The following is a 15,888-nucleotide window of genomic DNA, read 5'->3' on the forward strand; positions in this document are numbered from 1 at the left end:
CAGACCTCAGTCCAGGATGGGGAGAAAGCCTGAAGAAACATATCAGCAATGCCCTCACCCCGGTCCTGGCCAAGGCTGCCAGCTGACAGGCCCATGCCCTCTGCACACTCACAGGGCAGGGACAGCTCTCGAAGGGCTATGAAGGGGGCTGGGGAAGCGTCAGACCACCAAGGGCACAGCCAACTGAACCCAGCAGCACATCAAAGCCAGCCGGGACAGGACAGGAGAGGGACGGGCTGAGGCGGTGGGCAGGGGTTCCAAGAGCCCTGTGGCCAGGCCGGGCCTTCCACCCCCTTCCACAGGACGCCAAACTCCGAGAGCATGGAGACCTGCCCAGGGCCGCACGGGTGGGTGACCTGGACTCTGACCAAGCTGTCAGCTGCTCGGGTCTGGTGGAGATGCACCCAGGGATCGCAAAAGGAGTGTGCGAGGCTGAGCTGGCTGAAAGAGCACAGGTGGGGCGTGGCCTGGGCCCATGGGCCCTGGAGCCAGGCCTCAGCTGGGGGGCCCCCAACTGGGGCAGCCCCGCCTGCCCGCAGGTGCGCACTCACCGGATGGTCTCGATGATTTCATGAGCAGCATCGTGGTGTTTGTCCTGAAAGACAAAGGGACAGGGTTTACGCCCTGCAGCAGTGCCACACCGCACAGTGGCCTTGGGAGGGACCTGTAGGGATGGGGCCTGGATGAGTCTATGCCCACTGACCCTCCTGTCCTGTCCCCAGCCTGCACCTTTGCTGCCCAATCCACGCACACGTGGCGGTGTTCCTGCGGCCGTGCAGTCACAGGCCCAGCTCCGAGTAACCGGGACCCCCGGGCCTCTGCTTCCCAAGCAGAAGGCTACTGACTGAGACAGTGGGAGACGGACATGAGGGGTTCCCTGGGCCCTCCACTTTGGGGGTCATGTGAAGATGTGTGTAACAGCACATCTGTTCCTGCGGCAGGCTGCACTTGACTGTGATGGACAGCACGCCTGTGTCCCAAACCCACACGCTGAAGCCTGGACCCTGGGGGGAAGGTGTACACAGGTGGGGGCTCTGGGAGCCGTTCACAGGGCGAAGCGAGAGAGGCAGTGACAAGGAGCCAGCCGCAGAGCAGTGGGCCTCAGGGCCCAGCAGGGAGGAGGGCACCGTGGAAAGCAGCAGCCAGGAGCGTGGACTCTCACCCAGTGGCCACGAACCGTGCCGGAAGTGTGGCTGGGAGCCAGGGTCAGCAGCTACTGGCTAACTGTGCTTCTGCGGCTGCATCTGGAGCCCCAGGGGCCCAGGGGCCACCCCACCTCTGACTGAGGCACAGAACACTCTCAGGGCACCTCCCACACCTGGTGATGAACGCACACACCAGGGAGCCCCTGCCTGGGAATCCCTGCGGGGATGGCCGGGAAGGGGCTGCTGAGCAGGCGGCCAGCTCCCTGCGTGTTCTCTAACCCCAGGTCTGCACCACTACCATCTGCACCCATTTCTGCCTCTGCATGCTCGGAAAAGGAGCTGGGCTCTGTGGGACAATAGCCCATTCCGGGGCTGGGGCAAAGAAGGGACAGGATGGGCCCGGACATCCCTGGCCAGGAAGTGCAGACGTGCCCAAAACGGACGCCCCCGGCGGCTGCTCTAGGCCAGCAGGAGTGGGACAGGGTGAGGGGCTGGGTCATGACCCAGAGGATGATGTGAGCATCCACCAGCCAAGGGATGCTGGAGCCTGTGACTGAGCAAGTGGGGAGAAGAGCCCGGTCTCCTGCAGGGTCCCAACACGCTCAGGAAGGAAGAGGGCAAAGGTGGAAGGTGCCACCCTGCAAATGCCAGAGCAGAAGCTGTGGGCCGGGGCAGAGCGTCGGCCGGCCTGCAGGACCAGGAATCCTGTGGGGCCAGACCACCTCCCCCAGGAAGACTCGGCAGACCCGCCCTCATGGGGCTCAGGGTCAGTGTCCTCGGCGGTAAGGCTCACGGGCCCTGGGGCCACGCACCAAGGACAGGTGCCCCCTGATGGGAGGCGCACGTGAGGCCAGCGGGCCCAAGCTGGGGAGCGCCCCACAGACGCCAGAGCAGTGTCTTCCAGCATGCAGGTCATGAAAGGTGCTTGCCTTTCCTTACAGACAGAGGAGAGGCCACAGATCAGAGCTCAGGAGGCGGGAGCCTGGCCACGTCCAGGTGGCTCCTGGCACCACGGGCCAATGAGAGCACACGGAGACTCTCTGAAGTCTCAAATCCACTCAAAGGTGAAATTTTTATAGTTGTGTTGGAAGCTCAGACACAGAAACTTCTGCAAATGCAGACACACCAGAAACGGTGCCATCAGGGTGTGAACACAGCTGGCCACAGCCTTGCCTGGCACAGCCTCAGGCACATCCCTAAGCCCCCCCTGTCCGGAAGGCCTTCTCACCCACCTGGCGGCCACCTTCTGCTGCCCTCTCACTGCACAGAATGCTCTGAAGATAAATGTAGTGCATTTAAAGTCTCGTGAATAAGACGAGTAAATCCATGAATTTCATGGCACCTCTTCAGCTAAAAGCTTAACCTCCTCAGCTCTGAGTAAGGAAGACATGTCATGTGGACACCCACATGAACAAGCACCAGAGTAGGGCCTGAACACATTCAAACACCCCAAAATTCAAGGTGTGGTCAGTTTGCCATTTTAATCATTGTCCTGGATTTCAATGAGACGCTTCCCTTCCACAGATACCTTGATGAGGCCCTGAGGCCAAAAACACACTTGAGACCCCAGGCGCCACGCCAGTCCGAGTTCACGGTTCAGCTCGCCAGGTAGGAGCGAGAGCAGCTCACTGAGGGCTTATTCTTACATGACCAATTCAGGTACTCAGGACAAGAGCCCCCTACCAGTTCACAATACACAGGAACCCAAAAAGAGAGGCCCTGAACACACGTAAAGGGCAAAGCCAAAGGTAAGACTGTGGGGCAGGAGGGGGCCCCCACCCTGGAGACCAGCCTGTGGGTCCCAGCAGCAAGACTCAGGGTCACTCTGAACAGAGAGCAGCTGTGGGGCACGGGCCTGCAGGCACACACACCCTGGGGGCAGAGCAGAGAGCCTGGGCAGATGGCGGTCAGACGGCGGGGGTGGCAGAACAGGCAGAACTAGAGGGGCAGCAGGACACCCGGGCTCCGGTTCAAAACAGGGAGCCCTCTGCCCCCCAACGCAACAGCAGGAGGCTTGCAGGCACAGAACGGCAGAGGCGCCCGGCTGCGCAGCCTCGGTCACTCCAGCACAGCCCCTCGTCCGCAAGCTGGATGCTGCGGGGTCGCACCTGCACTGGGAAGCCCTTGTCTTCATCCAGGTCCTCCTCCCAGACGTCCACACTCAACTAGCAGGGTCTTCAGACACCACGTAGCCGCCGGCACACGTGTAGCCGGCCATGGCCTTGCTTGGCACATCCGGGAGCCCAACCTGCCCGGCAGACCTTCCTACCCACCCAACAGCCACATCCTGCTGCCCTCTCACTGCACAGAATGCCCAGATAACCCAGCTCACAGCCCCAGTTATCCACAGAGCTCTGAGCCCGCTGTTAGGGTGGGAGGCAGCGCAGGAGACATCTCAACCGCTTACTTAGAGCCCCACACAGTCCATGGATGCGGTGTGCCTCCTGGGGGGCACTGGCTCCCACCACCCCACAGAGCACAGCGTCCACAGGACAGCAGTCAACACAAGCCAGGAAGTGGCAGAAAGCACCAGGCTCCCAGTCACTGCTTTTGAGCTTCACTAGTTTCAAGAACTATGCTCACATGGCCCCCAGAATAATGTCACACTGCAAAAAGGGACAGAAAGTGGGCGGCTGACGCTGCTGCAGGAGGAGGACGCTGAGTCAGCGGTGTGCAGGCCTCACCACCCCGCCCCTGGGATTCTTTGCTCCAAGGAAATGTTCCCTGCTCGGCTAAAAGGCACAGCTGTGACAACAGCCCGAATGACCACCAGGAAGGAGGGCTCAGCTCCTGCTGCCGCCTCCACGGCATCTCCCCACGATGCCCGAGTCACTGCAGGCAGCTCAGGCCAACCCTGACCGGCACAGGCCTTGCAGCAAACGAGGCTGGACAGAGGACAGGGCTCCCTGCTCCATGGTCAGAAGTCCCACCCAGTGCCACCCCAACCACCCAGAATACAAGGTGGCCTTCAGCAGACACCCACAGAAAGGCACTTCAATGAAAGAATCAACCCGCGAGCCCCTCAAGTCACCATGGAAAAGCAGGAAGGGGCCACAGGGACTCCACGAGGCTGTATGTCCAGCTGAACAAGGAAAGAGAGGACACCAAAGTGGGCATGCAGAGGGGGCCCCAGAGGGGTCTCAGAAGCAGAATGAGGGGTGTGGTGGGAAGACAGAAAGCCCAGGGCCCATGGAGGCCCTTCTGACAGGGAAAGCCCACCAAGTGGCAGGCACAGCCACACGTGCCTCCCACCCTGAGGACAGAGGCCGACTGAGAGCCTCACAGGGGCCTCAAGACCCCACCACCCGTCCACCCAGAGGGGAATATCACTCGGCCACAGAAAGGAGTGGGTCTCTGGTGTTCACCCCACGTGTGTGCAGTGAGAGATGTCAGACACACAGGCCACATGGTGTGCCATCCGTTTCTGTGGACCGTCCACAATAGGAGAACGTGGGCTTGTGGGTGCCAGGGGCTGGGGAAGACGTTTATATGGGGAGAGATGGAATGCTTTGGAATGACAGATGGTAGGTGCACACCACTGTCAATGTACTCAAGTCCAAGGAAGTGTATTTTGGATGGAGAGGTTGCATGGTAGGTAAATTATATCGCAATGAAGCTGTTAGTAAATCACAAGAACCACTCCTCCAAGCTCCCCGGCCTTCCGCTTTGTGAGGGCACAGAGAGAAGGTGCCAGCTATGAGCCAGGAAGCAGGCCCTTACCGGGGTGTAACCACGCTGATGCCTTGATCTCGGGCTTCCCAGCCTTCACAACTGTGAGAAATAAACTGCTGCTGCTTAAAAAAAAAAATCACAAAAACCAGGAGACTGGCAATGCCCGTGCACCGCAGCTGACTCACCTCCTGGCCCGTCTGGCCTCCCCTCCGGGTCCAGCCCCCTCAGCAGCAGCCCGTAGGTATCCAGAGCACCTCCAGCAGACCCCACCCCCCAGCCTGGCCCTGCAGCCCCAGCAGCTGCTGCTTGGTGGGGGCCTCACTCCCCTGCCACTCCAGGCACAGAGCAGACACACCACAGGCCCCGCAGCCCGGGCACGGCCCAGTCCTGCCAACCACTCTGACCAGACCACAGCCAAGACAGCCGTCCTGTAAGGGCGAGACCCACTTGAGCCGCGGGGTTCCCAGCTCCCTGCAGGCTGCACTTCCCTCTGCAGGCCCTTCCCTTTGGGGGCACTTCCCTATGGGGGGACTTCCCTATCCCGGGTACCTTCCCTATGGGGGGGTCCTTCCCTATGGGGGGGACTTCCCTATTGGGACCCTCCCCCCAGTGCCAGCCCCCACACAGCACACCACCTGCCCCGGAAGCCCTTCCCACTTCAGAAAAAGTAGCGTCGGGTTTTCTAATGACAAGTGTTACTAGAATGACCATCTCCCACACACACCCACACCAGGCGTGATTCTACTGAGCTTTCTGTGCGCTGGGCCGCATGCGTCACAGCTAGCATGCACCCGTGACTAGCCAGGGGGAAGTCAAGCTGAGGGAGCGCAGGTTTGTGATTGATCAGATGAACAGTAAAGCACCAGAGGCCTCAGCTTCCCAACCTCTGACCTCCAACCTCTGGGTCAGGTGGTAAGAAAGCCCAGACGCAGCAGCCCCGCTAGCAGCGCCCCAAGCATGAGGCATGGACAGGCAGGGGCCATCCATTTGGGGACACAGGAACAATCCCAGGGCCTAGTGACCACAACAGAGCGGGAAGGAAGCCGGCCTGGAGGGCAGAGGCTGGGGTGCAGCCGGAGGGAGGCAGCGGGGGAGCACCAGGGAAGGGCTGAAGGATGGCAGGGGACACCCGGCACCCCAGGAACGCAGCAGATCCCCGGTAGCCACCCTCAGACTCCACCAGTGTCGCCGCATGGACTAACAGGAGGCCCAGCTATGGGAACGCAGGGACGGGAGGACAGACAAGGTGAGAAAGAAGCTTCTGGAAGTGCATCCCTGAAGGAGAGAAAGGGAACAGGAGTGTTACTCAAGGAGGCCGAGGCTCACCTACAGCGGAAACACAAGCCGGAACTGGGATCCAGTCACTCAGACACAGGCGGTCAGCACCCAGGTCCCCGCATTCAAAAGGGGGCCCCCCGAAACGCTGTGTCTGACCCGTCCAATGCCCATTATCTGTTCTCTAGTTGTGAGATGCCACCATTGGGGGAAACAGGGAGAGGGCCTGGGATGTCTCTGCGCTCTTCCTAACAGCTGAGAATGAGTCTAAGATCATCTCAAAACTAGAAGTTTAAAAAAACAGGACAGCGCTTCTGCGGGTCTCCCGCGGCTCTCCCCTCTGCCTCCCCAGTGAACACGGCCCCCACCATCGCGAACAGGGTCTGCAGCAGGCAACTGGGTCTTAAAACCTACCATTTGTGGTAATATTTTAGATGAAAATAAATTACTTTAAATGTCTTGTAAGATCTTGGGTCCCATAGCTTTAGGGTCCCTTTCTAGTACCACCACGTGTGTCTGAGAACGAACAGCCACCCACAGAAGACAGGCTTTCCTGAGGTCCCTTCCCCTTTGAAAGCGGCTTCTCCACTCACACGAAGGCACTGAAGGGTTAATCTGCCTTCCGCCGGAGCTGGAATTAGCCAGAGGGCAGCTCAGAAAACCCGCCCTGAGTCCCAGGGCTGGGGAGTCCCAGGGTGGGCTGGCTCACGCCCCCACCTCAGCTACTCACCAGCTGTGAGGCAAGACCGCCCAGCGTGTCATCAAAGAACCTCGGCTCCAGGGGAAGCCGGAGGCGGGGCAGTCAGGCCCAGGCCCCCAGCCCCCAGCGTGGACGGATCAGGAGGCACGGGGCCACTCCCGCCTGCCACCAGGCGACCAAACACCGCAGGCCCCCTTCTGAGCTGGGAGCTGGCCTGCCCACCCAAAGAATGCCATCGGCTTCAGAAGAGCCACCGAGAGCTGCACGTGGACATGCAGGGACTGTCACTGGAGGACCAAGATGCCCCGCCTCCCCCTCAGATGGTCAATTACGCAAAAGCCTGTTTCTGAGGCTGGACGCTTCCGAGTCCGGGGGTTGTGGCTGTTTGCACTTCCTGCTACAGATGCCCCCTCCTCCAAGAAGTCGCCCACACCTCCTCTGGGGCGAACTGGCAGCCTCCCCCTTGGGGCCTCAGCGATGCCTGTGGCACTGTAACTCTGCTGAACTTTGGCGTTTAGAGATCGCCCACCTTACTTGGTTTGCAAGTTTCCTGAAAATGAGAATATTGTCTCTTGTCCTCAGTGCCCCAGGAACACTGTCAATACTCAGTACGTGCTTGAGGAATGAATCAAAGAACAAACAAGCCCAGTCATTTCAAATGTAATGCTGCATGAGTAATGTGACCTTCTAAAAAGTCAAGCTTCCCAAGCAGCCCATTCTCTTAATGTATTCATCATAGAAGCATCAAAAAACATGAACTCTTACGAAGTGCTGCCCCCTCCTTTCCCATGAGAAAGCAGAATTCCTCAGAGGGCACACAGAAGGTTAACAGACGTCATGGCAAAGTTGTAAGGCGGGTGCTGTACCCCTGCAGCCAGCCAAGACTCCCACTGGGCCCTCCTGCCCGCCCACCGGGTCGTGGGACAGCCACCCTGGGAAAGGCCTGCTGAGGTCAGGCACCTGGCCAGGCAGGCAGCACACACCGGTGCCCTGCCAAGCGAGGTCCTGGCCAGGGAGGGAAAGACCCTCGGCGGTTCAGAACCGCCTACCCGCCCGACACCAGAAAGGCAGGCCTGGCCACGGAGCAACACAGGAGGCCTTATTTACAACGGTTACAAATCGCTCTGGCCTTGCTCCGCCCCCAATAACAGCCGGTGCCAGGATAACACGACTGTCTGCGGATGACCTTTCACTCGGTGTCAAATGCCTGGATGGTGGATCACGGTGCATTTCTTAGCTTTTTCGACGCTCAACGATACCAATTTGTAGGATGGAAAAATGCCAACCGCACTCTGAGCGCGGCACCAACCGTCCGAGCCCACTATTTTCCCAAGGTGAACACCATGACCACATAGAAACCTGCCCGCAGACGTTCCCAGCAGCTTTATTCGTCATCCCCCTAAAACTGGAAGCACCCCACAGGCCCTGCCACCGGCCGGGCGAACGGCTGAGAGAAGAACGCCGGCACATAGCAACCGAAAGGCGCGGCCCTGCCGCACCAGACCCCACAACGGGACGCCTCGCGAGGGCGACAGGATGCTCCAGGCGACGGAGCTGTCAGAAGCCCCGCGGCCGTACGCTCCGGAGAGAACTACACTGCCCGTCAACCCCGGATAATGAGTGATTCGACTTTAAACCGCGCAACGGCCAGCCAACCAGCACGCGCTGAGCGCTGGAACCGGGCGGCAGGGCGCCGCGGCTGGGCTGTTGGAGGTTCTTCCCACTTTGTTCCCGCCCCCTGGACGGCGCCCCGCCCCGCCCGGACACACTCGGCCTCTGTCCCACCGGAAAAGCCGGGAACCGGGCCCAGCCTCGCCTCCGGGCGCAGGATGAGCAAAAATAGAAAGCCTCGGGACGCGCGTTGGGCTGGAAACCACGAAACCCTCCGACTGCGGAGAGCGCAGGGCGGGGAGCCAACACGGCTCCGGGGCGGGGCCTGCGTGCCGGCCCCGCCCCCGGACGCGACGTTTGCAAAAACTGACACTCGGAGCGCGCGCGCGAGGGGCGGGGCGCGCGGGCTTCCCCGCCGGGTGCCCTGGAGGCCCCGTCTCCCCTCAAGACGTGCGCGCCAAAGGGCGCCCCAAAGACGCCCGCCCACGGCGCCCGGCCCAAGCGTGGGCTTAGGAACACCGCACGCGCGCCGCGCCGTCGTCCCCCGCGTCCCTGCGTCGCTAGACTCACCCGGGGGCGCCTTTGTAAATTTCCCCTCGGCCTGTCATTTTCCAAGGGTCACTCAAGATTAAGGGGACAGAATGCCTGGTTTCCAAGGGTCCGGCCAGCGCACCCCCTCAAGACGGGGGGTACAGAATGCCTGGTTTCCAAGGATCCGGCCAGCGCACCCCCTCAAGACTGGGGGGACAGAATGCCTAGTTTCCAAGGGACCGGCCGGCCCACCCCCTCAAGACTGGGTGGCAGAATGCCTGCTTTTCCAAGGGTCCGGCCGGCCCACCCCAAGACCGGGTGACAGAATGCCTGGTTTAAGAAAAAGCCGGGGAGAGGAGGAAAGGGTGTCCTCAAAAATAAAGCTGAGCACACTGACAGCGCAAAGAATAAACTACCCCAAAAAAGGCAGAGACACCCAGAATATCACAACGTAAACAGACAGGCAAACTCGCGGGCCTGGCGGTCCACGGCCGGGGGACAGGGTTCCGGGCTGAGCGGTAACGGCAGCGCCCTCGGGGCGCGCGGGCGCTGGCAACGGCCGAGGGCCCCAGCGGGGCGGGAAGGGGTCCCGAGGACGGTTTGGGCTGGAGGCTCGGTTTCTGGGCGCGCGCCGCACGGGCGAGCCGGGCCCTGGGCCGGGGCGGGGCGGCACTCACGTAGACCGGCAGCGGCCACGGGTAGACGGCAGGCTCGGCCCCCACGGGCGACTTGAGCCTCAGCTCCAGCTTCTCCCCCATGTCGGCGCGCGCGGCCGCCGCACCATGCTAGGCGGGCGGCTGGAGGAGGGGCGTGGCGCCGCCGGCGGGGGCGGGGCGGGGGGCTGAGGGGAGGGCGCTGGCCTGGGCCGCCGCCGCCGCCGCCGCCTCGCTCCCGTCTAGCCCCGGCTCCTCTTTGTGGTCACAGGCCCGGGACCTCCAGCGCCGCCGCCATCTTGGGCCGGCGTGAGGCGAGCACAATGAGCCGGGGGCCGGGCCGAACCACTCGCTGCGCGCGCGCGGGGGTTCCCGGCGCGAGAAAGCTGCGGGCGCCCGCTACCCCGCCCGCCGTGCCGCGCGCGCTCTCCCCGCCGCCCTGCCTCGTGGGCTCGCCCGCAAGAACGCACGCACGCACGCACGCACGCACGCACGTCCTCGGCTGCCCTCGGCCGCCCGCACGGGTGCGGAGTGGGGACCCGGGGAGACCCTGCGGAGCTTGGACTGGGATTCGAGCCCTGCCGTGGGAAGGGTGCCACGGGGTTGGCTGGACGCCCCCAAACATTCCAGATGTGGTCGAGAGGTATTTTCCAGATGAGATTAATATTTTAATCAGTTGACCATGTACAGGTTGTGCCCCTCACCACGGCTGCCATAGTGCGGGTGGGCCTCGTCCTATCAGTTGAAGGTCTTGATATGCAAAAACATGAGGTGCCCTAGAAAGAGGTACCCAGGTGAGGGGTGGAGGTGAAAGTAGCTGTGCCCCCCACAGGTGCTTCTCACAGGCCATGGTGGGGGTCAGAGCCCATCTGAAAGAGGAGACGCCGTAGCTTCCATGTGTTGGCAAGTCTAGACCATGGGTGCTGGAAATCAGGACAGTGGTTACCCTTGTGGTCAGGGGGAGAAGGGGGTCATACAGGGACATCCACTTTGTGAAAAACTACCTATCATGCACTGTTTTCTGTTTATCAATAAAAAGCTTTTTAAAGACACTTTCTGGTTGCTGTGAGTTGAGTAAATTGGGAGGGAGAATTGAGGAAGAAGCAGAAAGGGAGAGAGGAGGCTGGGGGCTGGCTACCCAGGGGATAAGGAGGGGAGAAGACCCAGAAGGGGGATCACCACCAGCCCCACCCTGCCCCCGAGTCACACAAGTCACATGCAGCCAGCGGAGTAGTTCAGCTCTGTGAGCTAAGAACAGCCGGTAAAGTCCCAGGGAGAAGGTCCTGCTCCGTCCCTGCTGACACCTGCCCCAGCCTGGAAAACCCAAGCCCAGCGCCACCCCCAGGGAAGACAGCCAGCCACCTCAGCTCCCGGTTCTCAGGTTCCCGGCACTGGGAGCTATTTTAAGTTTCATCCCACTGAACACAGTGGCAGCCTCAGCTAGTGTGTCAAAAAACCCCTCTGACCCCCTCCCTTCCTCCATCTCTTCCCCTCCCCTCCTTGCTGCAGAGAGACCCCCAGGGACCTCCGACTCAGCCAACCAGAGAATGGCTCACAGACAGCTACTCCCCATCGGACCCCTCCCCATGCCTGACCCCCACTGTCTGAGGGATGGCAAAGCAAGCCCTGGTGGGGCCCAGAGCCATCGGCACGTGCTGTTCCCAGCGTAGACCGTGCTTCCTAAGACTCCCCTTTCCCGTGTCACTCCTGCTCTCCTCACTTTCTCCAGAACCTTCCTGGACACGCCCAGGCGAGGCCAGGCCCCAGAGTACACTTCACGGAACTCCTGAATTCCAATCCTGCCCCACCCTTCCCCGCTGGGTGACCTTGGGTGAGTCTCCTAACCTCTGCTAGTTTCCTTATCTAACAGTTCCTGCCTCTAGGTGTTTGGGAGGGTGTTAATATAGAAAGTGCTAGAACCATGTTTGGTGAATACAAGTTGTTTGCCCTTCATGCATTCATCCATCCATCCCTTTGTTCAACTCCTCTATTCAACAGGTGTTTATTAATCACCTGCTACTTAGCAGGCACTCTTCCAGGTGCTGGGCGCATAACAGCCCAGAGCAAATCAGGAACCCGGTCCTCATATTGCTCACAGTCTAGAGAGGGCGACAAGCAACAAACTGATGAGATCTAATTAATGATAAGGGAATGATATAACTGAGACCTGCGCAACAAGGCAAGGGGTGGATGGCAGGGGACAGCCGTAAATGCAGGCTGAAACCAAGGAGCGGACCTGTCCGGAGCAACACTTGTTGCTCCAACACTGCTGTCCCATCCCCTGGGGACACTGGGCAGTGTCTGGGGACATCGCGGTTGTCAGTAGCGCTGAGGGGGAGAGACCTTGCTCTAACATTACTCTGAGGGCTTGGTTCCTCCAGAATTCTGGGAGGGCAGGGACTCTATCCCAGCACCTGTGCATCATCAGATTGAACCTGGAGTGGGGCTGCCAGGCAGGGTGCAGTCAGGCCGTGGAGGTGAAATGACAAATGCGTATGTGCACCCCACCTAAGCGGGAGAGGTGGGGCAAGCCCCAGGTGCGAGGGCCCCCGTCGCCTCCTGGCGTCCAGTGCTCCTGCCAGAGCCACCCGGTGGGCTCAGCTTAAGGGCAGCTGGCACCCTGCACCTTCTCGGGCTGGCAACCATCCTGTGTTACTGATTTTAAGACGTATCCGGGTACCACAAATGTAAAGAAGAGACTCAGACATGTTCAAACCAAGGAAATACACTATTATCTTTGTTAAACACACACTCCATTTTAGAATCACTTAGATTTGCCAAAAAGTTACAAAGATGGCCCAGAGCATCCCTACAGACCCTAGACCTGCCTCCTCTGTTACGTCGGTATGATACATTTGTCGAAATGAAGGAACCAATATTGCTACATTATTACTAACTAAAGTCCAAACTTTATATGAATGTCCTTAGTTTTTCCCTAGCCGCCTTCTTCTGCCCAGTGTCCCATGGGCTGTGACAGTTTCTCAGATTTTCCTCCTTTTTGATATCTTGAAAGTTTTGAGGGGGACTGCTCAGGTATTGTTCCCCTAATTTTCTTTTTCTGGTGTTTTTCTTCTGGGTAGTCTGCTGTGATGGAGATTGGGGAGGAAGACTGTTGGCAGCCGCGCTCAGAAAATAGCGCCCAATGCAGGGCAGCCGGAAGGCCCCGAACTTCCTAATGACAAATCATCCCACACCACTAAACTACATGCTAATTGCGCCTTGGCATAAGGACCAATGAGACCCACCAAATGGTTATGCTAATAAGGCATATGGAGCCGCACCAACCAGGTCAGAGCATGAGAACTATATAAGCAAGCCTCTCCTTCCCCTCTGGGTCCTGCCCAACTCATTTGTTTCACAAAGAGCTGAAGAATAAAGCTTTCTGCAGAAGAATCCTGCTGTTGTTGCATGCTGTTCTTGCCGGCGAGGACAGGGCACGCGACAGAAGACCCTAACAGATTTAAAATGCCATTCTCACCAGACAACATCAGGGATACATGCTATCAACAGGACTTACAACCAGTGACGTTAACCCTGATCATTTGCCCACTGTTGTCTTTTGAACGCCGGGAGAAGGCTCCCCTCCCCCAAACAGCCAAAAATTCAAGAGACTGAAGTATATATACAGTGTTGTTTAGGAGGGGGGCACTAGAACCCCCAGGCATCACTGATGGGCATGCACATTGGAGCAGCCACTCTCCAAAACTACTTGTCAGGACCCACCAGAGCAAACCATTTGTACTTCACATCTCAGCAATTCCGCTCCTAGGTGTACAGTCAGGAGAGGAACGTGCCAATGTCCCCACTGAAGGATGCACACTAGCACGTCCACAGTGGCTTTGTTCATAATGGTCGACAACTGGAACCGCTTAAATGTCCTTCTGGAAGAGACTGGGTGAATAAATTGTGGTATATCCATACAAAGGGATACCACCCAGCACGGAAAAGCCGGAGCCACTGATAGACACACCCACCTGGAGGGATCTCACAGACACCGTGATCGGGTGCAGGTGACCCAACACAACAAAAGCCAGCTTACTTTAAAACTTCATTTATACGGAGTTCAAAAACAGGAGAAACTAATGAATTGTGTTAGAAGTCAGACACAGGTTGTCTCAGGAGGTATTGGCTAAGAAGAGACATGTGGGACTTCTGGGGGCTGGATACATTCTACACCAGGGCCTGGGTGGTGGTTACCTGCAGAGAGAGAGAGAGGGAGAGAAATTAGGATCCTACTCACTTGAGATGAGTGGACTTATGTCCTTTTTGTATGTATGTTATCCATCAAATAAAACAAAAGAAAGAAAAGAATAAAATAAAATACAACAGAGCTAGATTGGTGAGATTGTAAAATGGAGCAGTCACTGTGGAAAGCAGTTTTGGGGTTCCTTGAAAAGTTAAACATAGAATGATCATATGATTGACTAATTCCACTTGACATGTTTACCCAAAAGAGTTGAAAATGGGGATTCAAACAGATGTTTGTACAGAAATGTTCATGAAAGCATTTTTCACAATACTCAAAAGGCAGAAACACCCCAAGCACCCATCAACAGGTGAATGGATAAACAAAATGTATATTTTCACAGAATGGAATATTATTCAGTCTTTAAAAGGAAGGACATTATCTAGCTTGGATTAATACTTAGTCTACAGGCACAGACCTGATCATCTACACTTGCCCTCTTACAGCACTAAATTATGCTTTCTATCTTTATCTTGCATCTACCTACCACTTCAGCATTTTATTAAAAAAAATAATGGAGAAATGTGGGATTCACATGTAAATCGAGTATAAAAATCAAATGAATAATCATATCTGACTTGATTGTTTATACTTCATGATCAAAATTGAAAGTTTCTGTGATGACTGCCCTTGCACTGTTCACCATGTAAGAACTTAGTCACTATGTAAGAACTTGTTCACCATGTAAGAACTTGTTCGTTATGCTTCAGAAGATTGGAGACTGTTGAGAATTAGGCTTGGGGTTGATTAATGATTGTGCATTGAGTCCCCTATACAGAATTTTATTGTTGTTAACAACCATTTGGTCAATAAATATGAGAGATGCCCTCTCAAAAAAAAAAAAAGGAAGGACATTATGACACCTGCTACAATGTGGATGGACTGTGAGGACATGGTGCTCAGTGAGAGGAGCCAGACACAGGACAGACCCTGTCTGATCCCACTCCCAAGAGGTCCCCAGAGGAGCCCCATCCATAGAGACAGAAAGTGGGTGCGGGAGGGGGTGGGGAGTGAGTATTTCATGGGGACAGAGCTTCCGTTTGGGAAAATGGAAACTTCTGGACATAGGGGTGGGGATGGCTGCATGGCATGTGAATGTGCTTCATGCCACTGAATATACACTTAAGATGATACATTTTATGTTGTGTGCATTTTACCACAATTGAGAAAAAAACATTGGTAGCATAATAGCAAGATTATCAGACAAGAGTTGGCTTCTGCCCCAGAAATCTAGAAACCCCTTGCTTTGTCCTGAGACCAATGAGATCATTCCTGGCAAGCCAGGAAGCATGAACACATCAGTGTCAGCAGGGAAGGAGGATTACAAACCTGCATGTCCAGTTGAAGGTCAGCCCGCAGATGTAACTTTGGAAAGATGTCTTCATGGAGAAAGATGTGCAAGAGACAAGAACAAAGCAAGATGCAGATGAGTGTGTAGAACAGGCTCAGATTTGTAGGTATGCATGTGTGCAAAACATGCTTGCATATAAGCAGGTTCTTTCTGGCTCACAAGAAATACATCACAGTGGTTGTAACTGGAAGGGATGGATGAAAGGCAGACTGCTGTTGCCAACTATTCGATTCTTTCCTGACAGTGGGCTATGCACATCTTCACCCTTTGCCAAGTGAGTTTGAGGGGTCTCCGGTAGAGTGTCGAAGCATACATCTCTGCTCCCCAACTCTAGGCTGAGCAGATGCATTTCGGTCATACATTGCTACACAACAAACCACTCCAAAACATAGTGGCTTTAAACAGCTGTCATTTAAGTCGCTCGTTGTCCTGCGGATCAGCAGTTTGGGCGCTCAGCCGGGTGGTTCTCCTGCTGCTCTTGCCTGAGTTGCTCACATTTGTGGGTATTTAGTGGTTCAGGGGCAAGCCGGTTGATCTAAAGGGTTTTGGCTGGGCTGGTTCATCTCTGCTGTCTGCTGTCTCATCGTCCACTAGGCGAACCCGCTCCCACACAGCGTGATGTTCTGACGGCATCAAGAGGACAAGAAAGAAAGCCCCAGACCTCTCCAGGCCACTTTGGGCGGCTTTTCCTCCCTTCGAAAGTG

The 15,888-nt window shown here is 57.0% G+C and overlaps 1 protein-coding gene and 1 long non-coding RNA gene across 11 annotated transcripts in view; one reads left to right on the forward strand and one right to left on the reverse strand.

Moving 5' to 3' along the window:
• The window catches only part of DOT1L (DOT1 like histone lysine methyltransferase), a 50,680-nt gene extending 40,799 nt beyond the window's left edge, over nt 1–9,881 (reverse strand). For 8 of the 10 annotated variants that reach the window (XM_037018281.2, XM_073220631.1, XM_073220632.1 and 5 more), the window contains exons 1-2: nt 9,612–9,881; nt 552–595 (exon numbers count right to left, since the gene is read on the reverse strand). In XM_037018281.2, the coding sequence (XP_036874176.1) occupies nt 552–595; nt 9,612–9,692 (125 nt within the window). In that variant the 5' untranslated portion in view covers nt 9,693–9,881. Of the gene's footprint in view, nt 1–551; nt 596–6,822; nt 7,030–9,611 lie in introns of those variants that run through there. The other 2 variants (XM_073220633.1, XM_073220634.1) reach the window with 2 other exon arrangements.
• A 197-nt stretch (nt 9,882–10,078) lies between these two features.
• LOC118972383 (uncharacterized) lies at nt 10,079–12,806 on the forward strand. Its single transcript, XR_005061318.2, has 3 exons — nt 10,079–10,230; nt 11,317–11,418; nt 12,668–12,806. It is a non-coding gene; the product is annotated as an uncharacterized lncRNA (long non-coding RNA).
• The last annotated feature ends 3,082 nt before the right edge of the window (nt 12,807–15,888 follow it).

Source organism: Manis javanica, chromosome 13 (genome assembly GCF_040802235.1).
Source record: "Manis javanica isolate MJ-LG chromosome 13, MJ_LKY, whole genome shotgun sequence".
Lineage (NCBI taxonomy): Eukaryota > Metazoa > Chordata > Mammalia > Pholidota > Manidae > Manis > Manis javanica.